General features: G+C 41.0%; 2 protein-coding genes across 4 annotated transcripts in view; one reads left to right on the top strand and one right to left on the bottom strand.

The window, feature by feature from the left end:
* The window catches only part of PDSS1 (decaprenyl diphosphate synthase subunit 1), a 40,074-nt gene extending 38,394 nt beyond the window's left edge, over positions 1-1,680 (bottom strand). Inside the window, exon 1 of the mRNA XM_043479248.1 lies at positions 1,467-1,680. Within this exon, the coding sequence (XP_043335183.1) occupies positions 1,467-1,625 (159 nt within the window). The 5' untranslated portion in view covers positions 1,626-1,680. The remainder of the gene's footprint in view (positions 1-1,466) is intronic.
* Positions 1,681-1,793: 113 nt separating this feature from the next.
* The window catches only part of LOC122448168 (protein adenylyltransferase SelO-like), a 33,626-nt gene continuing 21,791 nt past the window's right edge, over positions 1,794-13,628 (top strand). For 2 of the 3 annotated variants that reach the window (XR_006271529.1, XR_006271530.1), the window contains exons 1-5: positions 2,251-2,441; positions 6,010-6,138; positions 7,893-7,949; positions 8,052-8,150; positions 9,765-9,852. The gene's annotated coding sequence lies outside the window, so the exon portion shown is untranslated. Of the gene's footprint in view, positions 2,567-6,009; positions 6,139-7,892; positions 7,950-8,051; positions 8,151-9,764; positions 9,853-13,628 lie in introns of all 3 variants that reach the window. The other variant, XM_043479250.1, reaches the window with a different exon arrangement.

Raw genomic sequence — 13,628 nt, 5'->3', positions numbered from 1 at the left:
GCCCATGCTCCGCAACAAGAGAAGCCAATGCACTACAACTGGAGAGTGGTCCCCACTCGCTGCAATTAGAGAAAAGCCCACGCAGCAAGATCCAGCACAGCCAATAAGCAAATAAATAAAATGAATAAAAAAGAGAGATATACAGAACTGGCATTATCGGCAAAGCTCCTCCAACAATTCTCTCCAGGAAAGCACCCTTTATGTAGCTAAGATAATTGCTTAATGGGCATGGATTGTTTTTTTTAAAACAGGAGCGTCAAAGAAGAATCTATGTCATCAGTGGTGGGTGCATCCCTCTCTGCAAGTAACATCCTCATTTGCAGTACTAGGAATATCTGAAGCCTGGCTAGGACAGCACCTACACGGATCCCAGTCTCTCTATTCCCCATATTCTCTCTTTACTGTCTCTTCTGTAGACCAGCCCAACTGCCATTCTCTCTTCAAGTGTCTGTTCTGAATAAGTTGTGATTTATGTACCCATATGCATCCAAAAGCAGGCACTTAGAAATGCTATGTATTTCATATTGGGAGATAAACTTTAAAAAAAAAAAAAAAAGAGCCTTGCAGATGAGAAGCAAACACATAACAATTACTATGTGACGGGAGAAGTCTCCAAAAGACAGTGAGTCCATCGATCTTGCGTGATTATACTATCCAATACCAGCTTAGCCTACAGCAAGTTAATCACCAGAGTGCAGAACAGGATTCACAGAGCCAGAAACTTGTCAATACACAGAAGCTAAACTGACTACAAAGGGAGAAAAAAAGAGATGGAGTCCAAAGGCAACAGGAGAGAACACCAGAGTCCACAGTTAGCACTCAGACTCTGACTCTACTTCAAGAAGTCAGACTTAAACATCAAGGTTTCTCCACTTCGGCGACACCCTTGGGCCTCTTCTTCCAGCCCGTTCAGTTGTGCCCTCCCTCCGAAGCAACTACCGCACAGCCGATCTCCTGTTCACTCTGAGCAGCAGCCCCGCGTTCTCCACGAGACCTATTCCGAGGCTACCCCGGCCTTCCGCACCTCTGAGCGCTCAGAGCACCTTTGGCCCTAAAATCCCAATTAAATTCGGTTGCCCCCGAAGCCTTGACTGTTAACTCGAAAGGAAACACCTGCAGACGCTCTCCACGCGTTACACAGACTCCAGGAGAAAATTGGGCCACACCTGCGTTGCCCTGGACCCGGCTCCTCGTTGCCCCTCCCTGACACCCAAGACGCTCCCCGGTCCCAGAACACCACTCTGCAGCCGCGCGCGGGGCACCCCCCATTTCAGGCGGACGCCGGGCGCCCACCCCTCTGCTCGGTCCCATCCTCGGAGCCCCGCCAACCCAGGGTTGCATCCCAGCGCGGCCCCACGGTCCCCGGCCGCCGCGCGCGCAGCTTGTGCCCCATTCATTCCGCGGCGCCGCTGTCATTGGCGCCGTGACCTCTGCGGCCGGCCGCGGCGTGCGCTCCCCGACCTCACCTGCGCGCGGGCGACGGCGACAGTGGCAGCGGCGGCGGCAGCCCGCGGCGCAGAGAGTGCCGCGCGGCCTGCGGAGTTGGGCCCGGGGCTCCGCGCCGCCGGCCTCCAAGAGCAGCCGCGCCGCCACCGCCACCGCCACCGCCACCAGCACGAGGCCATGGTCCGAGTCTGAAAGTCGCGGCAGGGCGGCGGCTCCGCCTCTGGCCCGGCGGCCCCTCCTCCCATGACCCGGAGCCGGAAGTCCGGCACCGGAAGAGCTTGGCGTCGCACGCCCCGCTTCTTCGCTCTCCTCATGGAGGACTGTCTAGCTGGGGAGCTGGAGGGGCGGCCACAAAGTTTACTCCGCGGCGGCTGGACCCTTCGTACCTTCGCCGGCCGCCGGCCCGGGAGAAGCCAGCGGGATCTTCCTCCCGGGAAGTGGCCTCTCCCGACCCTGTCCAGCCCGTGCCTCCGGCAGTCACCGCCAAAATCTACCCCTGGCGGAAACCAGCTGTCACCTGGAAATGCTACAGGGGGCCCGACGAACACTCCTTAACTTTCCTTCTGCGTTTTTAGGCGGAAATAGGACGCAGAGCATCGGGTTCCCGTTTTGCTGCCTAATTTGCAGGCTCCAGTTTCCGCCGCTGCTTCTCTTGGGCGTCACTTGCCACGCCGTTGTCGGTTCTTTATGGAGACCTAGCTTGCAAGGAAATGCCAACCTTTTGCGTCTTTCCAGGAACAGGTCAAACCCCGAGCAGGGCTGTTGTGAAAGAGGAGCTAGATTAGCTTCGTCTCTCGACTTCTGGACTCTCTCCTCTGAAAACTTCATAGATATATCGTGGTCTAGTTTGGAGGTCTTGCTCACATCTGGATGTGTGAGTCCCGCGCGTGCGTGTACTGAGCTGTGTGGAGTTGTTTCCTACTTGATAATGTTGAAGCTGCTTGTAACCAGCCCAGGGGATACTGGAGAATGGACAAGACTAATACCCGAGAAGGGTTAGAAAGTCCTTTCCTTAATCATATGTCCACATCTATTCTTGTCATGGTACTGACAGGGCGTCTTTGGACTGTAGACCTCCAGGTTCTTCTGTCCATGGAATTCTCCAGACAAGAATACTGGAGTAGGTAGCCATTCTCTTCTCCTGAGGATCTTCCCCACCCAGGGATCGAACCCAGGTCTCCCGCATAGGCAGGTTCTTTACCGTCTGAGCCTTTATAACGGAAGTTGTGATATAATTAATCAATCAATACAAGCACATAAACGCACAAAGTTGATCAGAGACAGTGTAAGCATCAGGGATACAGAAATAGAAACTTGCTGTGTCTTCCTCAAAAAGAAACAAAAAACAACTCTCCGATGAGAAAACAGACCAGCAAGCAGACAACTGTGATTCTGATATTTTTTTCTTGTTCTTGTCACCCATGCATTTTGCACTTAAAAAAACATAAGTACCCAAATAGCTGAGCACAGTATTTTTAGATTTATCTTCAAAGTGTTTTTTCAACTGAATAAAAGAATATAATACAATTTTTTAATGTCCATTTTGTTGAGGTGTTCCCCCACTCCAATATTGAAAATTATGTAAAAAAAATGTGTCAGGTGCTTTAGATTAAGGTTGTTACTATGCATCTGGTGGCTCATCTTGATCTAGGTTTACATATTAAGAAATAACCAACAGGTAGAATTTGCGAAAATAGAATTGCAGTAAACCTTTGAACTTGCAACAATCCTGTGACTTCAAACAGTATCCTTTGCCCTTTTTTCTAGATAGGGAGAAATATTAAGTGTCTTGCCCAAGCTCACATAGTTGGTAAAACAGGGCTCTGCATGATTCTGTTAAGCCATTTTCATTGAGACATTGTTTGCCAGATTAAAGCAACAACCTGGCTCTTACAAAGATGTAGTAATGGCAAGGCTAAGTAGGGAAAGCAGCTGAAATTAGTCAAGGCCTCCAACATTATAAATAAACTTCTGATGAACAATAACCCACCAACTGGACACCAGAGAATACAAAGTAATTCTTCTGACCCAACTAAGTCAAGCATGACTCTAGGAAGTTAACACACTGTCTATGCTGAGCAATTAACTGCCAAAGAAGAGACTCCTTTTGTGCAGTCTTTTTCACTGCATTTAAACAAAAGAAACAACTAGCAACACTGATAAAAATGGAATAAGTGTATTGCTAAAAACATTTTCAAAGTTATTTTGATATTGCAGAATTGGCTACATTTCCATCATGAAGATACTGTTCATAACACTAGGTAGGACTAGGTTTTACAGCCAAGGAAGGATTATATATAAAATGTTATATATGTATTAACCATGTCTTATTTCATAGTACTGCATAGAAATACCTCATTTTGAGGTTATTTGATAGCTGATAAAATTATCAATATAACTGTGATAAGAACATTTACTGAGAGAAGCAGTTCAAACATAGTTGCACTGAAAGGTTAGCAATATTTGTGCATTTAATATTCCAAGGCCCCACTGAATTCTGAAGAATTGGAATGATACCCTTACTTCTATTACCAATTTCTCTGAAAAGGGTTAACATATATTTGGAATTTTTGCTGGGGTCTTGGTCTCTGACTGATGAGTTGGCTAAATGTAATAAGGGTGAGGACTGGGTGCCTGTGAAACAGTCTTTTTTATTCCATGGTCAATGATCACAGGTATTAGCTGAACTACCTTGCCAAAGTATGAGTCCATCAGTACAAAATCATAACTATCAGTTAAATATCATATACTTGCCATGTGCTACTGAAAGTGTATAGCACCATAAAAGAAAATGCCTTTATTATATAATTTAGCCTATTTCCACACAGTGGCTCTCCTAGCAGGAACAATGGATCATCTACTACTAATCAGAGGTTTTCTTGGTGGATAATTCCCCACGATGCTGCCTTATTCACCATGTACTTAGAGAAAACTATGAAGACCTAAATCTGACCCACGTTTGCCTGTTTTTTATTTCCATGGAGGAGATATAAGAATTCTCTTGTTTCTATTATAACTGGTATTTAGTCCACCTAGGCTTGGGTGGAATAAATAGGAGGTATTCCAAACAGTTTAGCAAATCAACCTGATGCCACCTTTCTCCACAGATTCAAAATAATCATTTTCATTATACAGGGAACTCTTACATTACTTTTTCTGTGCTTTTGGAGTCCCATTGATTTTTGCATCTATTTTGAGGATAGCAATATTTTTATAAGTTTGAAAATGATAAGCTCCTCTCTTATTTTAAAAAAAGGTTATTTTCCTATATTTACACTTTGTTTCTTCAAAAAAGAAATTCTACTAGGATTTTGATTGTATTTCCATTATGTTTGGTAAATAATTTGGTGACAGTGACAACTTGATAATATCTTTATCCAGAAACATAGATTTTTGTGTTTCTTATATCTTTTAGTAATACACCTGGTCTCTTTTATATTTTTGTTTTAATTGCTTTAGATTAGGAAAACATTAAGGTTTTAAGAATTATACTTAAAAGTAAACATGTTCAAAGCTCTCCTTTTTCCTCTACAACTTTTAAAATATGTACTTTAGTGTATGGACTTTATGAAACATATCTCTTTAGAGGCAATTTTTAAATTTCTAGCATTGTGAACAGGCATGTATCAAATGTTTTGAAGTTTCTCATGAGATTGGAATCAGAAAATGGTTGAAAATAATAGGGTAGCTTTAAATAGCAAAGTGTGAACAAAATAGTAGTTTAAGTCGATTTTCTTGAAGAGCTGTAGCCTTTCTAAGGATTATTAATGCTGTATATGCAACAAATGAGAACATTAAGAAGGTCTTTTTTTTAATCAGCTGTGTTGCCAACTGATCCTGTTAAAATAATGTGCATAACGTGAAAAACTGTGTTTTCTCAATTGCCTTCCCCACTTCTTTTCAATCAGGAGTACGTCTTGTAGCAGTTTCAAAGGTTAGGCTTTACTTTTTCACAACACAAATACTTAACTCACTATAATTTTGTCTAAAAAATTAGTAACTTTTTTCAGAGTTAACTTGTTAGTCTATTGATAAATGATTTGTGTTTAAACTTTATAACTTGGAGAATGTCATTCTTAGAAATCACTTTTTTATACTTAGGACTAGAACTCAGTTTCATTTTAAAATTATCTTACAAGGAAAACACACTTTTGTGGGAAAAAAAAAAGAGGTAAATGAGTTAAATTCTTAGAAAGGGGCTCTAATAACAAATTCTAAATTGTTCTCTCAAGATATAAATGAATTTGAGATTAAAAAAGATAGGACATTTACTTTTTTCTACTTCCTTGAAAGGATATGTGCTAGGAAGAATATTATTTTACCATGCATAATAAGAAATCCACAAAAATTTTAGAACTATCTAATAGAACTAATTTTCCCAAGTAGCATAAATAATCTTAGAAAGTATGGTACGTCTCTTCTGGTAGGATATTAATGTAATTCTGTAAAAAGTTTATTCTTTTAATTTTCCTTCTTCCATAAAGTTTATTTTCTCAAAAACTATCAAAGGATTACTTAAGTTTGTAAGAAGTTTTTTGTTGTTTGTTTTTTTCCCTGCCTCAGGAAGTGCTGGAAGATATTTTGGACCTTGATTTATCTGTCTCAGAAACAGATGATTTTATCCAGCTTGTAAGTGGTAGAAAGATAGTATTTGGATCCACTCCATTGGCTCACAGATATGGCGGCCACCAGGTAAGAATAATACCAGGACTCTCCTGGTTGTCCACTGGCTAAGACTCAGCACTCCCAATGCAGGGGGCCCGTGTTCGAAGCCTTCTCAGGGAACTAGATCCCACATGCCACAACTAAAAGATTCCGCATGCCACAACACATTGAATATCCCGAGTGCCTAAGACCTGGCACAGCTAAATAAATTAATTAATTTAAAAAAATAGCACCAGTATCACTTCCTTATGCAAATATAAGCAGCTGGTGGAAATGCTATCCCATTACAGAAGTGCATGCATGCTAAGTCACTTCAGTCGTGTCCGACTCTCTCCAACCTCATGAACTATAGCCCACCAGGCTTCTCCATCCATGGGATTCTCCCAGCAAGAATACTGGAATGGGTTGTCATTTCCTTCTTCTTGCATTAATTTCTCTAATATTAGTATATTGAAACTTCACCAAGATGTTTCTAGAAGAATGTGTCATGAAATGTTTATATGCATTAGCTGATGTGATTTTTTTAAGTTTCTCTGATGGAACTCAGGAAACTCAGGCAGCACAATATAATAGCTCTGTGAATTACTGCTAAAAAAAATCATTCTGTGGAGTTTTTGGCAAGAGATTTAAGCAAAGTCAGGTCGCCTGATGCATCAATATAAAAGCCTCAGAAGGACAAATATAATTTTGCCAGAATAGCTGTAGAGCAAAGTTTTAGAACTGCTTTTAATAGAAACTGGTAGAAATTAAATCAGGATTAATTGGGGATGTTGTACATGAGAAAGCAATTAGAAATAAAGCAAACATGTTGCTTTATATCTAATGTTGCCTTCTAGAAGTAAAGCAAGATGTTGAAGCAAGTTCTGTGGAATCTGTGGAATCTGACTGATCTAAAAAAAAAAAAAAAAGGAATCAGAACCAATTGTTGAAATTGCTGTGACTTTCTTGTGAGTTTGATTAATTTAAGAAAATAGGGTGATCTTTAACTTAGCAAGTAGCCATTAGCAATAATAATAATTACCATCTTTTGAGCACTTGGGTGTGTTGGACATGTTGCAAGGCATTTTTCATATATTAACATTCATTCTTACAACAATCTGGCAAGGGTTTTCCCATTTTATGTAAGTGAAAAGTCAGTCTCACCGAGATGAAGTAACAAACAAATTTCCACAACTAGTAAGTGGCATAGCCGGGAGTTGAACAACCACAAACAAATCTGAATGCAAAAATCTGGAAACAGTTAATCATGTCCATTCAAAAGCAGTTTTTTCCAGGTACAGTATGTTCCTGGTTTTATATTGTATATGTATAGTACAGGTAAATTTTCTACTGACAGTTGTTCCTAGTTCACATTCTGGAATTAAATAGGTCAGTTGTCAGTATTCTACCCCAAACAAGCTTGAGCTCAGCTATAAAATGATGAAGAAATTAATTATATGTCTTAAATTTATATTTTTTCAATGAGTTTAACTTATGGATTGAATTTTATTTTCACCTTTGTTCAGGTTGTTGATTATTATAATCTTAAAAATACACTGTTCCAGTATCATTTGACAAATTTTGAATATAAGATTACAGTAAACACTAAAGTTTAATAAACATGAATAATTTTCTCTTTTCCCTTTTAGTTTGGGATATGGTCAGATCAGTTTGGGGATGGAAGAGCCCATCTTACTGCAATTTACATGAACAGGGACTACATGTTTTCTTGTAGAATACCTTTTCTGCTAAATATTAACACAAATCTTCTAATATTTAGTTGTTTTTTTTTTTTTCCTAAGGCAAGGTGAAAAATGGGAGCTCCAGTTAAAAGGCTCAGGAAAGACCCCATACTCCCGGTACATTTTGGGTTCTTTTTTTTTTTTAATTTTAGTCATCTAAGTAGAAATTAATGTTATCTGAATTATAACTGAAAATCTTTTTTATCATTTTACCCATAGAAATGGCAACGGCAGAGCCATCCTTCGTTCCTCTGTAAGAGAATTTCTGTGTAGTGAGGCTCTGCATTATCTTGGAATTCCCACCAGCAGAGCTGCAAGGTAATAACTTTCCTGTAAGCTAGCTTTTAGGACTGCGTCCCATTACCTTCAGAAACACATCAGTGAAGTGAGCAGATACACCCACAAGAGCGTGACTTCTCATTATTTCTTACAGTTTTCAGTTCAGTTCAGATGCTCAGTCGTGTCCAACTCTTTGCAACCCCATGGACTGCAGCACGCTAGGCTTCCCTGTCCACCACCAAGTCCCAGAGCTTGCTCAAACTCATGTCCATTGAGTTGGTGATGCTATCCAACCATCTCCTCCTGCCTTCAACATTTCCCAGCATCAGGGTCTTTTCCAATGAATCAGTTCTTCGCATCAGGTGGCAAAAGTATTGGAGCTTCAGCTTCAGCATCAGTCCTGCCAATGAATATTTAGGATTGATTTCCTTTAGGATGGACTGGTTGGATCTCCTTGCAGTCTAAGGGACTCTCAAGAGTCTTCTCCAACATCACAGTTCAAAGGCATCAATTCTTCAGTGCTCAGCTTTATGGTCCATCTCTCACATCCATACATAATTAGGTATAGCTTATAACTTCTTGATAGCCTGCTAGCAGTTAAAAGTACAACTTGGATGGTTCTCTTACCTTTCGGTCTGGTTGTGAGTGATGTTGTGGTATGGAGAGATCAATTCTACAGTGGAAACCTTGCAAAAGAACAAGGTAATGACAGTTCTTAGAATGCTTACATAAAATCAGACTAACTTCTTCGGGAATAACAGATATTGGGCATCTCAGCAGTCTTCGTAAAACATGGCCTGTGGGGACTTCCCTGATGATTTAGTGGTTAAAACTTCACTTTCCAGTGCAAGGGGTGCAGGTTCAACCCCTAGTCAGGGAGCTAGGCTCCCACATGGCTTGTAGCCAAAAAGCCAAAATATGAAAAGCAATATTGTAACAAATTCAGTAAAGACTTTAAAATACTAAAAACCAAAAGATCAAAAATGTGACCTGTGGATCTTCATGATGTAAGTTCAGCATTATGATATGATAATAGAATATCCTTTCTCATATGCTTATATCACTAAGCCATCCTTTGAAATAGCAAAACATCTGGGAAGTGAACATGGGAAATTCATGGACAACCAATGCAAAACATCCCAAAATGTCATGAAACCAGTGCACCAACATTCATACACTTCCTTCCCAGGAGACCACCCCTCAACACCCCCCTCCCCGCCCCAAGACCTTTCCTCAGATCCTAATTGCTCTTACTTCCTGTTTACGTCCAGTAAGTTTGGTTACCTTTCCCCTCAGCTGTTAGTAGGCCAGAAGTAAAACATCAGAAAGTAGAGTAGTAGAGTAGTAAAAAGAGAAAGAGCGAGGGAAACCTGTCTCTAAATCTCTGGTGAGGGAGAAGACCTGAAAGTCAATAATATTTAACTACTTATAAAGCAGAGCTATTGAGAATGGCCGACAGCCTTACATGCTTTACTAGGTAAAGAAAGAGATAAAAGCCTTGGCCCTTTGTAGGATGTAAATTAATTATTTTTCTGATAAATTCAATCACTCTATTCTTTTTTATTAAAATAATTTCATTTTTAAGAAGAGCATGTTATGCTGTTTTTGCACAGTTTAAAATAGTTTATGCTAAAATAAATGTTTCTTTTCCAGATGCAGTAGTGCTGTGTGTTGCAAAATCCTGGTTTAGAATTGGATCGTTAGAAATTTTGACTCATTATGGTGAACTGGATTTACTAAGGTTAGAAAACCAGTGTTTTTTTTTCATGGTAGAAGACAGTGGGAAGAAACACTTGTTTATGTGCTATGAAGTTAAAATATTTTTGGTTTTCTTGTAAGTAAGACCTGAAATTTCAATTAATAGATATTTTTAACATCTATTAGATATGCTGTGTGTCTACCATCGTGTGGGTTTCTAGGAGGTTGAAAAAGATGTGTTTAGACTCAGTAGACTGCCGGGGTCCAGCCCCAGCAGGATCCAGGGGAGCCCTCAGGATCACCGGCGTCGGCGAGAGAGAGACACGTAGGACCGGCCTTGATGGGGCCAAGTCTGCTAGGGAAAGAGAGAGAAAGAGAGAGAGAGAGAGAGACCAGACCAGGATATGCTGCAGAGTCTGGCAGTTGCTTTATTTTTCACCGTAGCCTTTATACCCTAAGTTGGTACATTTCTAAGGGGCAGATAAGCACACAGACTTAGTTTAACATTATATCAGCTTGTCCTTCATGAAGCCAGGTGTTCTCTGTATATTTTTTGTTTATGAGAGTCTTTTCCCATAGATTTTTTGTACATTATCTTCTGGCCTTGAGGTTAGCAGAAAACAGAAAATTGGCAGTTTCATGGTATAGCAAGTCGCAACATAATAGCAATACAATCCTGTTAACATAAAAGTCAGTCTTTTTGCAGAAATTCTCAGCTAAGTTTATCTAAAAAGTTTAACACACAAAGACTCTGCGGCTCTGGTGAGGCAGCCCCTGTTTAGCACTCCTGGTTAAAATTAACAGTTATCTTGTTGTTTTTACACTAGGGCTAAACTCGTATTTTACTATATCTTTAACTATATTAACAATAGTTTCCACTGCACAACCTCAGCACATTAACATCAATCAAACGTTGATCTAATAACCACTTTTAAAACAATATTTTTTGTATTTTCTAATAGGGCTTCCTCGTCCCCCAAAGGGCTCTGTGCCTATATAGGGCCTTTTTAATGGTTAATCTCTATGTATAATATCTTTTGGCTTTCAGGCCTGTTGACAATTTATGGCTTGCACCTGGTGCAACTTTAAGCAACTTCAGTAGCCGACCCTGTCTTTTTTGTGGTTAATCTATTTTCTTTCTATTAGGTGTCATCTCCATGGGAACTAGATAGGATTACATTTTTACAGAACAGAAATGCAAAGGATTGCAAAAACAGCAGATATGGCACAAAACAGGCTCTTAGTCTAAAAGTTAATTACCTGCAAGAAGTCACCAGCTAATCTCTATCTAAACTATTTTCTATTAGGCACATTTGTGGCTATAATATTTGTGGAGCTTTTCTCACCCCACAAAGGGGCTTAATAGTTTCTTTTGTTAGCGTCCTGTGCTTAGGATGTTTAGAACAATTATGAGCATTTTGTGCAATGAGAGCACACATTTATCAAACAAGCCAGAATGCCAGCAAAAGGGTTTGAATTGAAGCATTTCCTTCACCCCTGGCCCCTTCATAGGGTACCATAGGGTCCAGGAGATTTATTAATTAGGGTTTTAAGTTGGTCCTCATTCAGTGAAAGAGGAGCAGGAGAGGTCTCAGCAGGCAACACAAGAATCCGCAGCAGGGCAAACAAGAACAACAGCAGAAAAGGGGGGAGGATATAGGGTAGGGTAGAGGCCGAGGCCAACCTGGAGGGTCCCTTATCCTAGATGGCCTTGCCTGTCAGGTATTTTCCTCATGACCTCGTCATGGATGGGGTCCCGGACGGCCTTGCCTGCCCGGTATTTTCTTCATGACCTCGTCATGGGTGGGACCCCCCATAATGGCTCCCGACAGTAGACCCTCTTCTCAAGGAGTGTTTTTTTCTAGTATGAAACCCAGTTGGAACTGAGGGCTTCTGTGCCACCCAGACACCGGGTGGAAGCAACTCGAACTCCCGAATTCTTCAGCCTCACGAGGTTCCAGAGCTCTCCTCCAACATTTGGAGTTCCCAGGATGTGTGCTCTGGCTCATGTGTCTTCTTTCCAGGACTCCGGTTTTGACATGTGTGATGCCTGTTTCATACTGGGTTGACCCAGTCCCTTCAACAGGGCAAAAGCAAACAAACGACAGACTGAAACTGCACAAAGCATTTATGAACAAATCTTACTGAAGATTTCTTCAGGTGAGACAGAGGAACAACTCCCTTAAAAGATCAAAAGCTCTTCCCCTTGTGTCACGCAGTGTAGCTTCCACCAAACTCCGATGTCTTGGGGCCTACGGAATCAACCCTCACAAAATTCTGTCTTCCTCAAAGCTGACTTAGCAAGATGTTTCTTCAAACAAAAATGTTTCCTCCTTTAAGAGGAATTCTGTTTCCATTTGTTAAAAAGCCACTTAGAAATAATATAAGAAAATTCTCTTGGACAAACTAGAATCATTTGGATCATGGATCCTCACTGTAGTTATCAGCTTGAAAGTGAAAGTGAAGAGAAAGTCACTCAGTTGTGTCCAACTCTTTGCAACCCTGTGGACTATACAGTCCATGGAATTCTCCAGACCAGAATACTGGAGTGGGTAGCCTTTCCCTTCTTCAGGGAATCTTCCCAATCCAAGGATCGAACCCAGGTCTCCTGCATTGCAGGCGGATTCTTTACCAACTGAGCTATCAGGGAAGTTACCAGCTTAGTAAATCCAAATTCCTGGTCCACGAAGAGTATGGAGAGAGAGAAAAGCAGAGAAGTCATCACCGTTGTCATGACTTTTCTCCCAAGTCTCTTTAGCAAGTGTTTACTGGACTCGGTGGTGCTGGAGAAGACTCTTGACAGCCCCTTGGACAGCAAGAAGATCAAACCAGTCAATCCTAAAGGAAATCAGTCCTGAATATTCATTAGAAGGACTGATGCTGAAGCTGAAGCTCCAATACTCTGGCCATCTGATGCAAAGAACTGACTCATTGGAAAAGAACCTGATGCTGGGAAAGATTGAAGGCAAAAGAGGGGGACAGTAGAGGAGGAGATGGTTAGATAGCAGCACTGACTTGGTAGACGTGAATTTGAGCAAATCCCAAGAGACAGTGAAGGACAGGGCATACCTCAGTCCATGGGGTCTCAAAGAGTCAGACTCGACTTGGCGACTGAACAACAGCAACACTGAACTAAGGTCATCCGAGCTTATGGAGAGAGGAGTCTCCTCTCAAAGGGCGCTGCTTCTAACTTCTCATTGTTCTGGGGGGTGGTCATTCCACTCAAATTTACCGGATCACTGAAATTGTTCCATCTGGTGGTCATCCTTCAATTATATTTCACTTCTCTCTCTGACATTTGATATATATTGGTGACCTGTTTATCCTGAAAATGCCTATGTTGGCTACCACAACCATGTATATATTCCTTTTTGTTTCCCAAGTGCCTGAAACAGGTCTCTAATCCACTCTAAATAAACTCTAATCCATTCCTATTGTTCTGAATGGGTTTAAATAATTCCCAAATCATATCTGCAATCCCCAGCTTTTTTTCAGGGTTCTCTCTCATCCAATGCAAGAAACACTAGTAGTCGACTAACCAGGGTAGTCACTTAAAGTAGGGAATGGAACATGATACACAACTTCAATATTTTAACTTCAAACATTGACCAATTTCTTTGAAACCTTATTTGTGAAACCTTACATGACCTTCTACACATAGATAATCGTTCCTTGCTCTGTTATCTTTGTCCTTTTTATATATTTCTATGATTGCATGTATTAGACATTGAGGTCATTATTTCTTTAGATGTTTTTCTCCCCAATAGACTCTATACTCTTTAATGTCTGGTTTTGGGTTTTGTCATTCTTTTTCCTAGC

The sequence above is a fragment of the Cervus canadensis genome, chromosome 10 (assembly GCF_019320065.1).
Source record: "Cervus canadensis isolate Bull #8, Minnesota chromosome 10, ASM1932006v1, whole genome shotgun sequence".
NCBI lineage: Eukaryota > Metazoa > Chordata > Mammalia > Artiodactyla > Cervidae > Cervus > Cervus canadensis.
Note: the sequence above shows the minus strand (reverse complement) of the source record. Positions and strands in the feature narration are given on the sequence as shown.